At 35.3% G+C, this 22,445-nt stretch overlaps 1 protein-coding gene across 3 annotated transcripts in view; it reads right to left on the reverse strand.

The window, feature by feature from the left end:
- Positions 1-22,445, reverse strand: part of LOC135225624 (uncharacterized protein DDB_G0271670-like) — a 53,301-nt gene that overhangs the window by 18,511 nt on the left and 12,345 nt on the right. The window contains exon 1 of one of the 3 annotated variants that reach the window (XR_010317048.1): positions 1,199-2,944. Coding sequence is in view for 2 of the 3 variants with exons in the window: in XM_064264937.1 (XP_064121007.1) it covers positions 14,739-14,783 (45 nt within the window). In the remaining variant the exon portion in view is untranslated. Of the gene's footprint in view, positions 1-1,198; positions 2,945-14,738; positions 15,436-22,445 lie in introns of those variants that run through there. The other 2 variants (XM_064264937.1, XM_064264938.1) reach the window with 2 other exon arrangements.

Genomic DNA, 22,445 nt, shown 5'->3' on the forward strand with positions numbered 1-22,445 from the left:
TTTTGTACTACACACACCAACCTTTCAGAAAATTTATTTCGTCCAGACAACTGATCAGACAAACTCAATGTCACATCCTTGTTTGTGAAGAGTGTATAGATCCTAGAGTTACCTGCTCGAGGTGCAAAGCATTATGTGACCCTGCAGCTAGACAGCTTGAGTTTAGTAATCGTTTCGGTTGACACTACCCACAGCCAAAGGACAAATGGCGCAATCGCTGCTTACATGGCTGAGGGACAGTCGTCACACCTTAAAATCAAAGATTCTTTAACTCATCCCCTTAATCTAAGTTTTCCTGGATAGCAGGTGGGGTTAGCTCATCAGTGATTGTCCTAAATAGGTTATTGTGGATCCTGGGATACGTTTCTCGCTGTAAACCTTGAATCCCAACTGGGGAATGGAACGGAGAGTTCGCTGCATGTTGGCAGCTGTATCAGCACGAATTTGGTGAATGAGATTAGTAGATTCCATATACCTATTTCAGTCTAAGCGGGATTGCCGAAAATTTACGTAATGTAAAAGGGAATATAATATACTCTAATAAATACCATCATCTAACTGGGAGCTTCAATGCAGCTCGCAACCTGAGCAAACTCAATTTCTTATTAGTTCATGTATGTATTTATCTCTATTTTATTTACATTTTTTTTAAAATAGGAGAATGTCGATGGTGTGAGAGTGAAGTGCAGTTACCGATTAAATAGTTAAAGCCTGGCTGATTGTTAACGGCCTGCCATTACAACCATCAATTCATCATAGGCTTAAGCGATTTTGTTTTAGTTTCTACCATTCAGTCAGTCGTCAATTCTAGAAGCTCCGTGTTTTGCTCTTTCCCAATCTTTATGTAAAATCTGGTTTCACATACCTTTTATTCTGCCAGCTTTTATTCCGTTGCATTTTTACGATGTTCTTTATTTAACTCCAGAATTTTAGAGTCTGCGTAAGTGCCAGAGATCAAAAGCTTTAAATAAGAGTGAAGTCCTACGACGCATCATGCATGCAAGTCAGCTTTTTAAATATTGTTCTAGTTTAGGGCTCCTGTTTATTAACCCATTTATGGGTACCTGACATTTCAAGGTGTTATCTTCTATTTCTTTTACTGGTACGTGAAGGATTTAAAAAACATTTGCTACCTAATGCTATACATTAAAAGTGAGCATTTCTACACCTCTCTTCCCCCTTCTCTCCTTTTACTCACCAACAGCAACAGGTGAATCATAAAAGTCGGGCTGTTTGTTGCTCGTGGCAGAAGAAAACGAGTTATTGCGAACTGATGGATTTTCCGTCGTCCTCTTCGTCCGATTCTGGTAATGTCTCCCTCTCGTTTCTTAAAGATTTTTCTCGCCTCTGCTGCGACGGCGATCGTGGTGCTCGTTCAGAGTCTCCTGCTGACGTCGTTGATTCTTTTCCTGGTGGTTTCCTAGAAGATGAAGAGGTTGAGGACGACGACGCAGACGATGCTGACGGACGTTTCGACGATTTCCCGCCATCGACTGTGTGACGTGCAGAGGACGCTTTCCCTAAGGGATTCTTTGCAAATACTTTCCCGCCCTCTTGTTGACCAGGGACTACATCCAGGTCGCCGTGCTTGGAAGCTTTCTTCTTCTCTCGGTAGGTGTCGTAGTAAAAGCGAAGTTCCTCTGTCACCTTCCAGCTAATTTTAGAGCTTCGTTCTCTGTTGGGGTCATCATCAGTGAATATACTTAGTCCCTGTTCAATGAAGTGCAGTGCCTCTGACATCCGTTTAATGGTCAATTTTCGATGTTGGGGCCCACTGTCCTCGTCATCGTCTTCTTCAGATTTTTCTTGGGATGCAGTATCTTTTGCAAGATGCTGCAGTTCCTCACTAGTCAGTTCGATGGCGTGGGATGCGAGCACATCTTCGACATCCTTGACCTCCAGCTCTTCGAACCCTGCTAATTTCGCCAGGTTAAGGGTTTCTTTCACGAGAACTGGGACGCTATCTTTTATCACAGGGGAGTATTCAATGCTTTCAGCCCAGAGCTTATACCAAGAAGCATTCATACAACTCACAGAGATTTCATCCCACGATCTTGCTATGTTATCAATGGCATTCAGAATGTTATAACTTTGCCAGTACTCTCTGACTGTTGGCTTGTTTTCACCGTCAGTAGCCAGGAGGAGCTGGTCCATCATATTTCTTGAGTAATAAGCCTTCAGTACAGCACTAACCCCTTGGTCCATTGGCTGCAGTAAAGCGGACGTGTTAGAAGGGAGGAAAACAACCTTTATATTTTCATGCAAGTCGTCGAGGTTTGGTGAATGCCCAGGGGCGCTGTCAATCACTAGAATGACCTTAAAATCCAGCCCCTCCCTGGAACAGTAGTTCTTCATTGCAGGAGCAGCATAAACAGTCAACCACTGACTGAAAAGGGTGCTGGTGATCGATATCTTCTTATTGACCTTATAGATGACAGGCAAATGGTCTTTCGAGTACCCCTTGAGGGCCAGCGGATGGGCAGCGTGAGAAATCAGAAGAGGCTTCAGCTTGAAGTCACCCTTGGCATTGCCACCTAGGAGCAAAGTGACGCGGTCTTTGGCCGACGTATACCCCTGGGTTTTCTTGTCCTCTGGCGACCTGTGAGGCTTACTAGGAATCCTCTTCCAATAGAGGCCGGTTTCATCCACGTTGAAAACTTGCTTGGGGGAGTAACCTCCTTCCTCGACCAACTTCTTAAACTCACTGACGAAGCTTGCTGCGGCGGTGGCATCGGCCGAACTCTCACCTTCGGGCGAGTCGCTGTTGTGAAGGAAACACCTTTCCTTGAGTCGCTGAAACCACCCGCGACCAGGTGGGGAGGGTTCTTCGCTGTTTGATGTCTCGGCATCAGGGGTCTTGGGTCCTCGAACAAAAATTTAAGTCTTGAACAGTACTGAATGATTCTGGATTATATGGAAGGGCATGCAACACAAATAACATATACACACAGTATATACATACATACATATATACATATATAGATATATATATATATATAAGATATATATATATATATATATATATATATATATATATATATATATTATATTATAGGTATGTATGCTTAACTACTGATTCATATAAAACTACATCACACTTTCTGTATAGGCGTCTGCATCTAATTACGAAAAAAAGACGTCTTTTCATGCCGTCAGTGTCATTCTTTTCATCACACAGCTGGCGTCAATCAAATATCAATGCATAGCACGTGTCTCCATGTAAGTCACTGAGATGCATATTGGCTCAACACCCATGCACTTACTATTCAGTAATTCATCCCGTTATCCTTTATAAACTTAATGAACAGTCTAGACATGCCTTTTCTTACACATGCATCTCTTCCATTCAAATTTAGATACGTTTCCTTTAAGCATATTACAACCTAACATTCAAAAGGTATCGCAGGATGAGGTCTAGTTTCTTCCTTAGACATAGTTTTCTAGCTGGCCTCTCATCCTGATTTTCCAATAACTCTGTAAGACACATCATCTCGAGCTAAATTTAGGGTTGCTTTTAGTTTAGTTTATGCATTCCTCATTTACTAACCTTATTTGTATTTTCTTAATTGTACCTAATTACCTCCTAATGGCTTTTGTTGATATATTTTGTGCATCATTATTTCAGACATCAGTTCAGGTCACCTTCTGGTTTTTTGTTCCTCTGGGAATAGCCGATATTTCATGTCAACTTGTCAAGAGGCTAAGCACTTTGACAGTTCTCTCTAGTTCTGAAACTGCTTCTAGCTGCTCGCTAATGCCTTGCATTTCCCCCCTTTGTGCTGTCATCAAGGAGAATATCATCTGCCAAACAGTCAGCACAAGTCTGATCCCACTTTTTTAATCTTGACAAGGCGGAAACTTGGGAATGTAAAAGACCCTCCTAATTAGCGTCTATGAAGGCCACTCTATCAAAGATAATTCTAAAGGTCTTGGAATAAAAAAAAAAGGCCACTCTACTTATGGCAAGTTTCAGACTAATCATCAGAGTAGTAGAATGTCAAAAAGATCACTTATGTGTGTCTGGTAAACTAATTTGATCAAGACCCAAAGTATGCGGATGTTAAAGTGTTGACGTATACTTAATAGCAGTATTACTTGTCATGTTTTCCTTTCCTCGTTCTTCTGGGACATTTATCTCTTTGGGGCAATTTAAATTCAAACTGAACAATGCTCCACTCACTGACTCTTTTGAAACCGTTTTATTAAAAAAAAAAACATATCTGTTAAACAACAGTAAATTTCTCCCAGAGCTCAGAGTGAACGCTCTCCTCAAAAATGCTACATTTTAAAAGCAGAACCACTCTTACTATCTTTTGCTATCTTATTCTCACTATCTTACTCAAGTCCGATTTTCCTACGTTTTCTTTAGCTTAAACTTTAAATATTCAGAGGTTGTTCCTCTCAACATAATCTGTATTGTTTTGGCTTAGAACAACACGTCCATTGAATGCCAAAGATACAGCCATCAGCCTCGTGATCTCTTTCGACTTGCTCTGCAGTAAATACGAGAACAGATTTTTGAAACTTCTTAATGCTCATGGAAAGTAAAGGCAGCTACGAGCCTCTGTTTTCCATGACTTTCGTGACCTTACTTCCCTTTAAGAGGCAGTTCTTCTCTCCTTTGCTCTTTTGCATGTTTCTTGGGTTGCTCGTCTCGTTGACCTTTGCTCTTAAAAAAAAAAAGCTACGGTCATGACCTCCAAGCACTAACATAACACCATAAACAAACAGTTCCTTTCCCGCGCTGGTTGCATCTCCCGCTCTTCTTCTTCTTCTTCTTCTTCTTCTTCTTCTTCTTCTTCTTCTTCTTCTTCTTGACGGTTCACTCAAAGTGAATCTGTCCCCAGATATCATCGCCTCTATGGTTTATAAGATTACGGTGAATCACGCACGACTTCCTGCATCCAAACAACTATTTATACACGCATGGCTTCTGACGGAGTTGCCGGATCATCTAAGCGTGATGCATCATGGTTCTAGGTCTTGTTTACGAGTAGGTCCGTGACAAATGACGTCATGATTCCAGGCCTCGTTTATGAGGAAGTCCGTGACAAATAACGCTTTCAGAGATCTCTGAGTACACCTGAACGAGCAGAGACACGCATCTTGGCAACCCAAGTTGAGAACTGGTCAATTTAGAACAATGTTGCATTTACTTTTTGTTAAAAATCACGTTGCATCAGATTAACTAAAATGATAGATGCGCTCTATTGTCCCGCCTCAGTATGCTACTCTTACTCAGTTTATTCCACTGCTAAAGTTACCTTATTCATTGGTATCTGGAACCTCAAAACTTCAAGCAAAGATGGAATTCATTACTGCCCTCAAACAGTTCTCCTTTTGCATTTTAATCATTTACTTACATTTTCATCTATTTACTAATGCGTTATTTTTTTTCATTTTTAATAACTGATCTCTTCTTGTTGTGCTTCTCATTACCCCATGTTACTTCTTACTAAGCTTGAATTTCAAGTCAGTGGCCCCTTTGGAATTCCTCCATCCATATATAGTGTTCATCTGAATAATAATAATAATAATAACAATAATAATATAATAATAATAATAATAATAATAATAATAATAATAATAATAATAATAATAATAATAATAATAATAATTCGTTCTTCCATAAGTAGAACACTACACTACACGTAACTAACACTTGGTTCGCCACCTTTTCTTAAAATACACTCTAAACGTAATTAATGACAAACATCAATACTTCATTCACAGCACCTGTTAGCTGTTCATAACTTCAATTATTTTTCATACTTTAATGTATTGACTACAGAAGCAACGCACACACACTCATATATATTCTATATATATAATATCTACATATATATAATTATAAATTATAATATAGATATATATATATAATATAATAATATATTATACATACATATATATATTATATATATATTAATATATATTATATATATATCTATATATATAATATAGACTAATATAGATGAATATATATATGTGTATATATATATTATATATACATATATAGTATATATATATATATATATATATATATATATATATATATATATATATATCATATATATATATATATATATTGAAGCACTACGTAGAGAGAGAGAGAGAGAGAGAGAGAGAGAGAGAGAGAGAGAGAGAGAGAGAGGAAATCACGATAACACGGAACGAATGGATAATGCCGATATCAAGCCATCCCAAACAAGAGATAATAGCAACATTTGACTGTAATTTCACGCAAGTAGCCGCGCGTCCTCCGCTGCTCAAAACTGTTTACGGCCGTAACCTCATAGAACACGGATCGTTTGAAGAAGAAATTCACCGGCCCCCCCCCCCCCCCCCCCCCCCCCCCCCCCCCCCCCCCCCCCCCACAAAAAAAACTCCCCATAGCATCCTAACGGCGATCCGGTTGGACTGATCACATCTAGAGAGGTCCCTCCGATGTCTTCGGATCGTAGTTCTTTGGATCGTAGTTCTTTGGATTTTTGTCCTTTGGGTCGTATAGTTCTTCATAGCAGTGTTTATATCTAGGGAAGTCCCTTCGATGTCTTCGGATCTTAGTTCTTTGGATCGTAGTTCGTTGGATTTTTATTCTTTGGGCGTATATTTCTTCATAGCAGTGTTGACATCTAGAGAGGTCCCTTCGATGTCTTCGGATCGTAGTTCATTGGATCGTTGTTTTTAGGATCGTAGCTTTTCGAATTGCAATTCTTTGGACCAGTGCTTTCGTAGTTATTCGGAGCAAGGTTTACGTCTAGAGGGGTTCCTTCGATGTCCTAGGATCGTAGTTCTTCGGAGCAGTATTTAAATCTAGAGAAGTCCCTACGATATCACTGGATCGTAGTTCTTTGGATTGCAGTTCTCCAGAGCAGTGCTTACGTCTAGATTAGTCTCCTCGATGTCCTTGGATCGTAGTCCTTTGGATCGCGGTTCCACAGAGCAGTGCTTACGTCTAGAGAAGTCCCTTCGATGTCCTAGGATCGTATTTCTTTGCATAGCAGTTCCTCGGAGCAGTGTTCATGTCTAGTATGGCCCTTCGATGTCCTAGGATCGAAGTTCTTTGAATCGCAGTGCTTACGTCTAGAGAAGTCCCTTCGATGTCCTTGGATCGTAGTTTTGGATCGCAGTTCTTCGAGCAGTGCCTAGGTCTAGAAAAGTGTTCAAGTCTAACGGAGGACCCTTCCATATCTTTGAATCGTACTTTGGGACGATATACGTGAGCGCGCTGTGACGTGATGTTTGTAACGTTTGCGCAAGCCAGATCAACCCCGTAGTTACGAGAGCCAATTACATGCATGGCAGACGATGAATTCCGGATTGTGTACGACATGAATATACAGTGTAAATTGCTACAAGGTACTCGGAGATACGGAACAATTTGAAGGTTAAGCAAATTCTATGGAATAGAGGATACTCAGAGGGCGATGCACTTCTAAGCTGAGAGAGAGAGAGAGAGAGAGAGAGAGAGAGAGAGAGAGAGAGAGAGAGAGACTATCAATAAAGATATAAATATGTTATTGTATATAAAGCTCAGAAGGTGTTGTGTACTTACGTGAAACAGAGAGAGAGAGAGAGAGAGAGAGAGAGAGAGAGAGAGAGAGAGAGAGAGAGAGAGTACTCTAAAGACAATTAAGATATTAAAAGCAAGTAAAATATGTATCTGGATAAAAAGCTCAGAAAGTGATGTGCACTTACGTGAGAGAGAGAGAGAGTTACAAGGATTAGGATGTCTCGAAGACTTATTAGTCCATCCGAGGAGAGTGAGAATAACTTGTTATATATAGTCTCTAATGTACAAAATACGTATTTTATGAGAGAGAGAGAGAGAGAGAGAGAGAGAGAGAGAGAGAGAGAGAGAGAGAGTAAAAAAATGTCGAGGCAACGGTAAAGAGGAAAAAAATGAGTCCGTACCGCCATTCTCTTCCACATAATCAGTTCGAAATTTCCTCCCTAGAAAATAATTTGCTCTAGGCGCGAATAGTGACTCCGAGCTAGAACTGAATCCTACAATTCTCGAATCAGATCGCCCGCGCGACCGTGTCTAAACAGCGTTTGCTGCGAGCGTTCACGTGTGTTTGCAGATGAAACTACCGCATTCTCTCGTTTGGGAATTCGAGATGATTGGAATCGTTCCAGGGAATTAAAGTTCAAGGAAGTGTTTTTTTTCTGTATCTATTTATCTATTCTTCCCTGGGGGAGCCGGTTGTAGGGGGGCTGGCTGATAATCTTCGCTTACCTATAATCTGATAACTATGTTGAAATCTGGGAGGCGACTGAACCATTGTCAGTCTGTTGTCATTAGTATTGTTTTATCAGGAAAATGTAACAAAACATTTTCTCCTGATATATGATTTCATACATCTGTTAAACACAATGCTCTCAGCAGCACCTAACAAAGATACTTCAGGCTTTTCTTGTTAACAAATATTTGAACATAACTCCTTTATTATGTTATGAAGATCTAGACTTGCGAATTACACGAATAATCATTTCCCTTATTCTATAAGGTAAAAGCTTCAGGAATACCCAGTAACGCATTTGCTCTCACATTGAAACCATATTGGAAAGACATCTGCAAGAATATTCGTAAAATTCCCAGTTCAATCCTTACAGTTAATAATGACTCGGTATGGGTTACATAACTCAAAACAGTGCTGTTTACTTGTGGCTACTTTCGACAATAATTTTCAGGTATTAAAGAAACTAGATGGTTTCGTCAGAAACTGTTCTTTTCAAAACCTTATCTACTCTTATCACCTCTTGGATTAATTACCTAGTAAGGACGGTTATTACAACCCCCAGACTTTGAAAGGAAGAGTACCAGTTGAGGGGAGCTGCTGGGAGTAATGCACTGTACTCTAAATACAACAGACTATAAACTATTAATACAATAGCTACATTGATCATATGACTTACACCAGAGATTAAGTAGCTTACTTGAGTTTACTAATGATACGAGTATTTTTTTATAGCCAGAGACCAAGTGATGACTTCTATACAGGTATTTTTTCTTTTTCTGTACAGGTGTTTTTTTTTATTTTAGTGTTTTTTTACATGTGCATACTTCAAAATGCACATTTCTAGGCAATCTTTTTTTTCTTTGCAAGGATTTTTTTTTATCTAAATACTTCAGTTTAGCAAGGTATCTAATTCGGGAATCGTTGCGTATTTTCAGTTGTACATTCAATCTCTCTTACTAACTCGGACAATTGACCGACCCTACTAAAACTGGCAACGTAATTTAAATATGTTAATTTTAGGATGATGCGCATTGTCTGCATAGTTTTTGTTAATGTAAGTGAAATCTATGATAGCAATTAATCAATAATTAACCAATCAATCAATTTTAGGATGCTGCATATCATCTTCGTAGGTTGTAGGTCTATAATTAAAACTTACAACAGTAACTGACCAATTATTAAATGTAATTTAATTATTGTTACTTTAATTAAAATCAATGAGAGTAATTGACCAGTCACTCAATTAAAGGATGCTGCATATTACTGACGTAGACTGTTGTTACTGTAATTAAAACGTACGATGGTTTTTGGCCAATTAATCGTCTCCGCGCAAGGCGGTAATGTATAATACTATTATTAAAAGATAAACCCTAGTCATATGACATAAGTCTATCGGGACCTCTGACTTGAAATTCATGCTTCCAAAGAATATGGCTTTCATTTGTAGATAAATAAATAGATAAATAGATAAATAATAAATATAAATAAATAAATAAATAAATAAATAAATAAATAAATAAATAAATAAATAAATAAATAAATAAGAGAGAGAGTGAGGAAAGTAAGTGGAAATACAGAAAGAGCAAGGTGAATTATTTGAAGGTATAATTATAGTAATGCACTAAATCCTCTCCCGAATTCTCGAGGCTCCAATTGCACGACATCCTTATGATGGTTATCGACCAACTGATTAATCTCCGATGTATAACACTGTGTATAACATGGAATGAAAAAATATATATTGGCTGTGAAACTGCTAGACCTCCCTCCCTCCTTCCCTCCCGGCCGTGGTATCGTGCAGACCGATGGAATTCATCACCATTTTGTGCGATCCCGGCCCGAGACAAAACAGCAATCACAGTTGCGGTTGAACGGCATTCCTACGATTGTAGCAAATCGTTTTATTGAGGAAGTTTTTGTGTGCTTAATGCGGTTGACCTGACAGAGAGAGAGAGAGAGAGAGAGAGAGAGGGGGGGGGGGGGGGGGAGGGGGGGGGGGGGGGGAGGCGGCCAGGGGTGGATGTTGGGAGACCATCAGGATCACTATTTCTAAACCAAATGTTATCTCATGTTTTATTTATATAATCTGTTTTTGCTTAAAGCTGTAATAACCCATGATATTTTGAGAAAGAGAGAGAGAGAGAGAGAGAGAGAGAGAGAGAGAGAAGAGGGGTGGGGGGGAGGGGGGGAGGGGGACAGGGGGTGGGTGTTGGGAGAACCAGTCCAGGATCACTGGTTTCTAAAGCAAATGTTAAGCTCAAGTTTTTTCTTTTTATAGTCTGTTTTTGCTTAAGGCTGTAATCGCATATTTTGATTTTGATTTTGATTTTGAGAGAGAGAGAGAGAGAGAGAGAGAGAGAGCTTAAGTTTTCTTTGATAATTTGATTTTGCTTAAGGCTGTACTTCCATGATATTTTGATATTTTGAGAGAGAGAGAGAGAGAGAGAGAGAGAGAGAGAGAGAGGGGGGGGGGGGGGGGGGGGGGGGGGGGGTGTGTCGCCGACTGGAAGACTAGTCATGATCACCATTTATACAGCAAATGTTACCTTATATTTTCTTTCGTAATTTTTCTGTAATTTAGGTTATAATTTCATGATATTTTGAGACACAGAGAGAGAGAGAGAGAGAGAGAGAGAGAGAGAGAGAGAGAGAGAGCCAGTCATGAGTATTACTAGTTCTATTGTAAAATAAAAGTTTTAAATTTCCGTTCCTGAAACCAAAACCTATACATATTCATTTAAAAAAATGATTTTGCAATAAAAACAAAACCAAAATCAGCTCTGAAATAAATCGGGCTTTGATTTTTCATAGTTTCAATTGGCTTTCTGGTCCTGTATTCACTTACCTCAACACTTATTCAATTTTGCTCAAAAAAACCTTAAGCTATTACATTCTCTCTCTCTCTCTCTCTCTCTCTCTCTCTCTCTCTCTCTCTCCGCACCTGTCAAAACCAGGTTACATTTAAGCATGCTTAAATTCGGAGAAGAAAAGTCACCCTGGCGAGCGCGCATGCGCATTGGTCATGCATGCGACGGGCTCGCTCGGAACCGGTTTTGCATAACCAGTTAAGTCAGTTTAACTGGTCGCTGTTCTAATGCATCAAGTCCGCTAAAGATGACAGGTCTGTGGGTATGCGCTATCAGGCAGACAAGGGGGATTTCGCGTCAGGTTTTATTTTCTACCTAAAGGACTTTCTCTCTCTCTCTCTCTCTCTCTCTCTCTCTCTCTCTCTCTCTCTCTCTCATACAACAAACACAGATATATATATAGAAATTATTATATATATATATATATATTATAATATAGAATATATATTAATAAATATATAATATAATATATATATAAATAATATATATATATATATTATAAATATAAATATATATATATAATATTAGATCATATAGATATATAAATATATATATAGATTATATATTATATTATAATATATATATAGATATATATATATTAATATATATATATTATTTATATATGGTTATAATATATATTAATATATATTATATTATAATTATATATATATCATATAATTATAATAATTATATGTTAATAATATTATATTATATATAGAAATATTATTTAAAAAAAAAAAAATATATTATATATATATATTTGTAATATATTAATATATTATATACATTGAGAATATATTATATATGATAATAATATATATAATAATATATATATATTTATAAATATATAGATATATAGATATATAATTATATATATATAAATATATATATGGATATATATAATATAATTATATTATTATTATATTTATATATAGCTATATATATATATAATATATATATTAATATATATAATTATCATTAGATATATATATATATATATATATATATATATATATATATATATATCATACATATATATATATATATATATATATATATATATAGTATATGTTATATATATATATATTATATATATATATATATATATATATATATATCTGTTGAAGTAAGTGAATACAGGACCAAAAAGCCAATGAAACTATGAAAAATCAAAGCCCGATTATTTCAGAGCTGATTTTGGTTTTGTTTTTATTGCAAAATCATTTTTTTAAAATGAATATGTATAGGTTTTGGTTTCAGGAACGGAAATTTAAGACATTTATTTTACAATATAACTAGTAATACCTCATGACTGGCGCTATTCCTCTCTCTCTCTCTCTCTCTCTCTCTCTCTCTCTCTCTCTCTCTCTCTCTCAAAATATCATGAAATGATAACCTAAATTAAAGAAAAATTATGAAAGAAAATATAAGGTAACATTTGCTGTATATATGGTGATCATGACTAGTCTTCCAACCTGCGCCCCCCATCTCTCTCTCTCTCTCTCTCTCTCTCTCTCTCTCAAAATATCAAAATATCATGGAACTACAGCCTTAAGCAAAAACAAATTATCAAAAGAAAACTTGAGCTAACATTTGCTTTAGAAACATGATCCTGACTGGTCTCCCAACACCCCTTTAACTCCTTCCCCTTCTCTCTCTCTCTCTCTGCTCTCTCTCTCTCTCTCTCTCTCTCTCTCTCTCTCTCTCTATATATATATATATATATATATATATATATATATATATATATATATATATATATATATATATATATATGTATGTATATATCACTATCTCACAAAATAATGTTCTATAACTCACATGCATTTAGAGCAGAATTATTCAAGCATTAAATGGGTTTTCCGAAATTTAACGTTAATATTTCAATTTAATTTCATTCACATGTCTCGGAAACATGTAACAATCAAGAGTAATATAATTAAGAATCAGGCATACCGTTTAATTTCCTATGCTAATTTTGGGGTGATGTAAACAAGGGGGTTGAAAGATCTTTTACATTCAGTATGCAGAATGCATAGCAAAGGCGATAATGACTGATTTTTATGAGAATAAAGAATTCATGAGTTTGAGCAGAAGAAAAATATGTGTGAATTTGGCAGAATTAATGATGGTGGGTGTTAACAAAGGGAACAATGACTGAGATTCCTTAAATGAAAGAACACGTGAGTTTTAGAAGAAAGAACATGATTCTACCAGAAAGAACTAGTGCGTTTAAGAATAAAGAATAATTAATTCCATCAGAAAGAACTAATGAGTTTTAGAAGAAAGAAAAATTGATGCCACCAGAAAGAACTAGTGAGTTTTAGAAGAAAGAACAAGTTATTCTATCAGTTAGAACTAATGAGTTTTAGAAGAAAGAACTATTGATTCTAGCAGAAAGAACCAGTGTGTTTTAGAAGAAAGACCAAAAGTTTTTAGATAAAAGAACAACTGATTCCACCAGAAAGAACCGATGAGCTTTAGAGGAAAGAACAAGTGATTCTACTAGAAAGAGCCGGTGTTTCAGAAAAAAGAACGAGTTATTGCAAAACAAAGAATGGGCGAGTTTCGTGAGACGAAAGAATTCAGGAGTTTTTAGCAAAGGCAACAAAGCGTGATTTTTAACACAGGAAACAATGCAAGAGTTTTAGCATACGAAAGAATCTGTCAGTTTTAGTCTTTAATTCATCATGTCAAGACAAAGGGTCTGGATTCCTGACCTTCCATCAACTAGCTTCAAATAATGAAATGTCTTTGTTGCTGGTTATGACACAAAGTCTTTTTTATCGCAGTATTGGTAATTCATAGTGTTTTCTTGTAGTTTATCTTGTTTTAATTGTTCATGAAATGTATTTGTTTTCAGCTATTTTCTAACGAATAATAAGTCCTTACTGCACTAGATACTGAGTAAACAAGTTCCCACCTGATACTAGTTGTGGGTGGTTATGAAGCTAATTTAGTACTTGCTGTCAATAATAAAACATTCTAACTCTTATTTATGTGAATGTATTCATATTTCCTAAGCATAGTGAAATAATGTAAATGTATATTCTTAGCTTTTTACTAACTATGCATTTGGTTTGTTAGCCATGTGGAACTAGTCGTTAAATGTATTTTGTATCATACTATTAGGTGAAATTTTGGTTCTTATTACTAACATGTTCTAGTTTTCACTCTACCTGTCACTTGATTTAAAATGTATGCGTTGGCTTGGTTCAGCATGCTGACATTTGAAATTGGAATAATATTTAAAATAAAGTTATTGAAGCCAATGACTAATTAATAGTGTATATTATATTTTTAAGCAAGCGTAGGAACTAGCATGTAAGGTTTACAAGAATGTGTTAAAACGAATGAGGATTTAATAGTACAACAAATCTCAGCAATGCACATAAATGTATACCTCTCCTAAGGTCATGTCACTGAATTAGAAAACTATAATCTAATTAACAATATAGAAAATTAACTTACCATTTTATTCTGCTAATAAAATATTTATATTTATATAATGTAAATCTCCAAGAAGACTAACCGTGAACTATGAAGTATGTCAAAGGAAATATGAAAGCAGAAGGTTTTATCAGGAAATAAAATCATGAATATAAAACTGCATTTTCGGTGTATTTACCTGAGGTTTCTTCTTCCTTCTGTGCACCATAAGAGACGAGGTCATGACTGGCGTCTTGCTGAAGTGCTTCTCTAACAGGAGATGAAACGATAGAGCCGTTCGAGCTTCTGCAGTCTCGTTTTACATGGATTTGTCGGTTCGATCGGAATTCAAGAGACTTTAGTAGCCAGGGCCTGAGTTTTTTTTTTTTTTTTTTAATTAGGGGTTCGTTGGAGAAGTGTGAGGACTTCGGAAATCGATCCTTAGCACCTTCAGTCCTTTTTAAAAATAAAAAGAAACTCTTACTGAGCAGGAGACGTTAATTTAAAGCGCAGGATACATGAATGTGATAAAAGACTTGGTTCCAGATCGTTTATATTTTCATATTTTATTTGCTCACCGACTGAGACTGCGTTCAGACAAGTCCTGAATTTCTGTAGTGAGACGACGATTTATGAGCACAAAACGATGGATCCTGCACACGTATCATCAAGGGCTCACGCTGGACAGGCGAGGAATAAGAGCAAGAGATGATTTGGGGGATTGGGTGGTGGGGAGAATTATTCCTCCCTTGCTAGATGATGAAGCAAATTTTGGGCAGTTGATGGGCGTGGTATGCACACATGGCCAGAGTTGTCTTAGTGGGCGGGGCCGGTTGGATACTTGCCACTCGTCAGATAGTAGTTCTTCTTCTTGTTCTTCTCCTGATTCTCTTTATCTGAAAAATAAGAGAGACATTATATAGCAAAGACGAGTAAAGCAAGTTTTCACTTGTTAGGAGTAAAAAAATCATACTTGGCGTAAGACCTTGAAACTCGATCGCATACCGCAAGGTGGTTAAATTTAGATAAGTTTATATCCTTCATCTGCTTAACTGAATCTAATAAACTGAACTGTTTCTAGTACAAAAGAGACATAACTAGTCTGAAGAAAGGTCACGATGGCGCAGAATAAAATCAAGTAGAACTTACCTTTTGGGCTCTTTCATACTACAAAAATACGTTAAAGTAAGACCAATCTATTTCATGTGATCTCTAAAATAAGTTTGTGTTTTATTATAGCTTGCAGTCAGAGCCTTTCACTTAAGATGCAAGACATTTCGATTTCTCGGCATTGCAATGACAGAATGTGCCAATGATCGCTCTAACAAAATGAAATAAGCATGTTAACACTTGAACGTACACCTTATAACATACACCACACCTACCTACCTACCTTTCCCCCGCCAACAGACACACAATCAATAATATATTATATTTAATATAATATATATATATATATATATTATTTATATATATATATATATATATATATATATATATATATATTATATATTATTTATAACTAGATATATATATAGCTATATATATATAAATATATATATATATATATATATATATATGGTCGAGGGGTATGATTTTTATTTATTTATTTTATTGCTGTGATTTTCTGCTAGATTTCCCTTTGACTTCTCACCGAAATGGAATGCTGATTTATGAGATATAAAAAATCAATTAAATTCAGTACCCGGGATTTTCGTGACGCGCATATTCCAGATTAGAAGGTTATGGGAACGAATTAATTACTTAAGAACCCGCAGAAGAAGTAACATTTAATCCTTAGTAAAGGCCGTAACTTCTTGAGCTCCGATACTTCATGATAATACATTCTAGTCTTCAAAACTTCAATAAACCTTTTAAAACATTTTTATAATCCAGATCTTTTCAATCTAGAAGTCATAGCTGCTCCCAAACGCCACACACCAATGGAAAATCTGCCATTATATGTCATAACATAGTTTAAATTGCGATGGAAAAAGCAAATTTTCATCTAGTGATTTAAACGCCTTCACGTAATGATCTCTTCCGCCACAAAACTGAAACAGTCTGCTTAATCGCTATGAATTGCACTACCTGTCAAGCCCCACCCTACAGGATGAATTAATCTTGGCCAAAGGGTTTTTTTCCGGGTAAAATTCTCGCTTCTTCTTCTTCCTCTTCTTCTTCTTCTTCTTCTTTTCAACGAAGACAATGGCTGCTCGGTCTTCCAATTTCCCAGTTCCGCAACCGACCATCATTTCCCGATTTCGATTTTTTTATGTTCTCGTAATTCTGCCTTTTTTTCAATTTTCGTTTTTATTTCGTTTGTTTTAGTTAAAATGTCTTGATTTTCACCCAGTTTTGTATATTTTTCCTATCTGAGTATGGGCTATTTAACATGATTTTTTTCCCACAAGCTGTTGACTAAATTAATTTAGCTTAATTTGAATGATATCTTTTCGCGGGAAGGCCAAGTCTATTAAACGAAGTTATCTGTCAAATGAAGTTAACAAGAACACAGAATGGGTAAAATTTCATTATTAGTTATGTCGGCACTGACTGAGTGGTCTAATACTACCATGGCTCAATAATGGTCATCAAATTGCGTGCACTGAAAGGGTATAATGATTCATATTGATTAGTTTCCAATGGTTCATGTTCGAATTTCTTGAAATGTTAATTCAGCTTAAATTGGTTGCTCTGTTATACTACACTTGATATTTTCTGTTTTAATCCTATTATTTGCCCTTGCTTTATATCTTAGTCTCATTTGTGTCCTATTGTAATTAGAGGAGTTTGCTGGATTTTTTTTATACACGTATCGAATTATCCTGGAAAAAAATGACTGAAAATAGTATACAATATTTCTAAAATATAATTATTCTGCGTTTAACTAAAGCTCAAAGTATTCGTAGCGGGAAGCACTACCTTATATATATATATATATATATATTACAGCTGCACCCGACAATAAGCGTTTAACAAAATGATGTTAAGTATTACGCAACCTTATCGTGAAAATGCATCAAGGTAAGGGTGCTTTGCGACGGAGAGGAGGGAGGTATGACCAGATTGTTTAAACAGAGAGAGAGAGAGAGAGAGAGAGAAGACGGTGTGTGAAGTGAAGTAGGAATTATCGTAAACCGAATTCCTTTGTTTTTCATGATTTAAAGGCCTGCGAACCCCTGCGTAGTCATTCCTTAATATGAGTATTTTTTTTTTTTTTTTTTTACTCGCATGGACAGTAGGCCTCGCGCTCCTGCTTACACTCAGACACGCCTGAGTTGGCAGTTTAAGTTGTTCTTTTTGCATACTTCTTCAAAGGAGCCTACCATCCAGGCATTGCCTAAAACATGCCTGCAGCGAAAAAAAAAAAAAATGGGAGCATAACAAGTCGTTTAGAGGAATATTTACTAAGAGTGCTACTCTGTAAGTAAGGGACGACTTTATACGTTATTTCATAGCGTGTTGACGGCGTAGGCTTGGAAAGTGTTGTAATTTAGAGGCTTTCATCATCTGATTTAGACGGTGGTTAAAAAGAAGAGCACGTAGACTCAGCACGTATGGTTGTAATTTTCAGAAATGAACTTAATTGCGGGTCGTGGGAAATGGGTTCCAATCGTTACAGTGTTTAATGGTACTGTAAGGTCAAGATCAGATTGCTTGTTTCTCTACATTCTATCTTACACACATAAATATATATATATATATGTGTGTGTGTGTGTGTGTGTGTGTGTGTGTGTATGTATGTATGTATGTAGGTATGTATGTATGTGTATTATATATATATATATAATATAATATATAGATATCATATATATATATATATTAATTGATTAATAATGTGCTTTGGACGAAAAATATTAGTTATTTGGGCAGTTATTCTAAGTACGGACACTTAAAGGCTGTACCCCTGCCAAAAAAAAAAAAAAAAATCCTATAATCGTGCCCAGCCCAGGGTGTAAAAAAGAAAGAAAAATTAAGAACAGAGTAATTAGTCCAACAGCTGGTCCGTTGGTATAGTAGTTAGTATCGTGGAATTTCACTTAGATGTAGTGGGTTCGCGTCTCCCACTGGGCGATGAAAAATCACTGGCTCTGTATCATCATCAGTTATTGCTGCAATGTGGGATCTGTGGTGGGAGGTTGAAACCAACATTCTTTGGAAGCTTGAATTTCAAGTCAGTTTCACCTGTATGCTTGTTCCATGTGAAGAGCTTGCATCTACCGAAATAATAAATAATAATAATGGAGAAACAAATCCACAGATATGTAAATGCACATATATTTAAATTGAAAACTGTAAGGATAGCTATTCTTACAGTTTTAAATTTATTGCTCCATTTGAAGACTCATGCTAATAATAAAGTATTATCTGATGGGCCTCCATGTCAGACAATGTGGTAAAAAAAATTTTAGTTATAATTTTTCTTATTGTTAGAGAAAATAAGAATAAAGGTTCACTTCTTTCGTGCAGTTTTTAATTCTATATGGAAGTTCCACCCTTTTCAATCAGTTTTAAAAACTTTATATTGAACTTTCACTTCCTTCATGCAAGTTTAAAGTATTTACATGGAAATTACACTTCTTTCATGCAGTTTTAAAGCATTTATATGAACCTTTCACTTCTCTCATGCGGGTTTTAAATATTTCTATGGAAGTTTCGCTTCTTTCACATACTTTTAAAGTATTTATATGGAAGTTTCACTTCTGAAGGTTTGAGATATTTATAGGAACTTTCTAAGTACAGAAATATGAGACTTGACACTACGTGCTTGAAATTGATATATATAATATATTATATAATATATATATATATATATATATATATATAATATATAATACATATATATATAATATCATATATATATACATAATATATATACATATATATATATATATATATAAATTAGATCATTATTTTCGACATAATTATTATTATTATTATCTATATATATATATATATATATATATATATATATATATACTATATATATATATAGATACATATATATATATACATATATATTATACCATAATATATATATATACCATATTAATATATATATATATACTATATATATATATATATATATATATAGAAATATATACATAATATATATATATATATATATATATTATATATATAATATTATAATTATATATATCGATATATTATATGAAAGCATCGTTTACTGAGAATAAGTACTAATCTAAAAAGGAAAATACTTAAGTGACACGGAAATATATATATATATATATATATATATATATATATATATATATATATTATATATATATATATATATATATATATATATATACAAACAACCGTTTGCTGAAAATAAGTACCTATCTGAATAAGGCAAACAGGTATGCCACGTAAATAAAACAATGAACGAGTGACAAAGGATATAAATCAGTCAATTAATCAAATTATAACGAAGAAGCAACCCGCAAATAAATGAAAAAAAAGAGAGATAAATGTCATACTACCTACCTCCTCCTTACGTAAGATCACTATTGCCAAATTGGGCCGAGCGAATTATTTATTGCCTGGGATAACTTACCGCGTAAAGAGTAATTGATAGCCTTTGTCATCGTACAATGAGCAACATCCGTCAGTACTGTGTCAGTTCGAGCAATAATAATCACTTCTAGGATTCTGTAATATCTATTTCGTGATTTACATGACTGTAGCTCAGATGGGAGTCGAGCGATGTGATTTATGTGGCAACAATAATACGATTCATCTGTAAAAACCGATGCGACTGGTGCGGTTGCCAGATGTTGCCATATTGTTTCTGACGATCGAAATTGATAGGTTCCTAAGTGTCTATTTTTGCTTACGCCGGGAGTGAGCCTACAAACTACTTTGTTGTTGTTCTTGTTAGGGAGTAGGAAAGCCTAAAGAGGTCTGAAAAAGGTGTTTTGCATTGAGTTAAAGATACAGGAATTTTAGGATAGGATATTTATTATATATTTATTAGAATGAAAATGTAAGAGTAAATAATGTGCATGTTAAACAGTATAGAAAAATTATTTCTAATAAAATATAGCATATTTATTTCAATTTTCGTTGGTGAAACAATGCGCTATTTAACCGTAGATTTTAGCACACGCCCCAATTAAGCTGAAGGTCGAATCACGCCTTGTTTGTTTTTATCATTATCTTTATCAAAGGTAACTGACATGTTGATATTTTAATGAATATCATAAATATCATTAGTTCTGCGATCGTCTACAATGAAGAATATTCATTGTTACGGCTACTTTTCTTATTATTCATGAAGTAGTGGAATTCCAAACACGCGCATTGTTCTTATTCATTCATTTTTTATATATTTTCATAGATTTTGTTGAACTGTGCAACTCTCTGTAAGCACGTAAGCACACACACAGGCACACACATACACACACACACACACACACACACACATATATATATATATATATATATATATATATATATATATATATATATATATATATATATATATATATATATATATAATACAAACACAAACCCCTGAATTACAGAAATACATGAACTTACAATGAGCTCTCTCTCTCTCTCTCTCTCTCTCTCTCTCTCTCTCTCTCTCTCAAACACACAAACGCGCACACACATGCACGTGCACACACATACATATATAAAAAACGCAAAAAAAAATCAATTTGGTACCATTTCCATTGCACTCAATATGCGTATCATTTCCATTTTATAGCGTAAAATCGTACCTTGAGTGAATTCGGTGCAAAAGAAACATACGGTCCAATGTCGTAATGATACAACAACAAATAATCCAGGACGGGGGGTTCTGGTTCCAGATCTGGTGGTACAGGTATTTTTTTTTTTTTTTTTTTTATTGTTCTTATCTCTGATGTTACTCCTGATTATCATACGTGCGCGCACGAGTGTGTGTCAGTCCGTATGCGGAAAGAGAGAGTGAGAGAGTATTCAGTAAGATCATTCTTAACTATGGTGACATTTAACACCAGAAAGCCGTTGGTCCCGTTCCTGAATAACCACAGGTTCCATGCAACGTAAAAGCACCATACAAACAATACAAACAAAACACCAGAATGCATAGAGAGAGAGAGAGAGAGAGAGAGAGAGAGAGAGAGAGAGAGAGAGAGAGAGAGAGGACGTATAATTTAGCATGTAAAAGAAACTATTTCAGGACGAGACAGAAAGAGGTTTACAGCGGGCCATTGTACATGGTAACTCAAATTGAAGCGTAAACCTGTTTATTTAAGAGACAGACAGCTCAAACAAACAGACAGACATGTAAAAGCACACATACACAAGTGAGAAGGGTAGAAAGAGAAAAAGGTTTGCAAGAACACTTTGGCTTATCTCTAACCAGCAAAATAAATAAAAAAGGCTAACTTCCATTAATATTTACAGATACCCAGTATCCTATATCCTACAAAGGCTACAATAAACACAGACGTAATAGGAACGGAAATAAGTACGTAACTAGAATCGTACAAACAAAACGAGGCGTTATCCGACCTCCAGCTTACTCGGAATGCGTGGAAGATTTTCCCCACGCACATAAGTTGTAAACATCATAATCCGAAATTCTAAACGTAAATTAAATTCTACGGTCATATAGAGCCTAGTTTCACCAACGAAAATTGAAATAAATATGCTATATTTTATTAGAAATAATTTTTCTGTTTAACAAGCACATTGTTTATTTTTTTTACATTTTCGTTCTAATAAGCAATTCATAAGTATCTTACCCTGAAATTCCCGTATCTTTAACTCAACGCGAAAAACCGTTTTCAGACCTTTTTAGGCTCTTCCTTAAACCTCTCCTACCCCCCAACAAGAGCAAGAGCAGCAGCAGCAACAACAACAACAAAACCAAAGTAATTTGTAGGATTACTCCAAAAGTAAC

Source organism: Macrobrachium nipponense, chromosome 13, assembly GCF_015104395.2.
Source record: "Macrobrachium nipponense isolate FS-2020 chromosome 13, ASM1510439v2, whole genome shotgun sequence".
NCBI lineage: Eukaryota > Metazoa > Arthropoda > Malacostraca > Decapoda > Palaemonidae > Macrobrachium > Macrobrachium nipponense.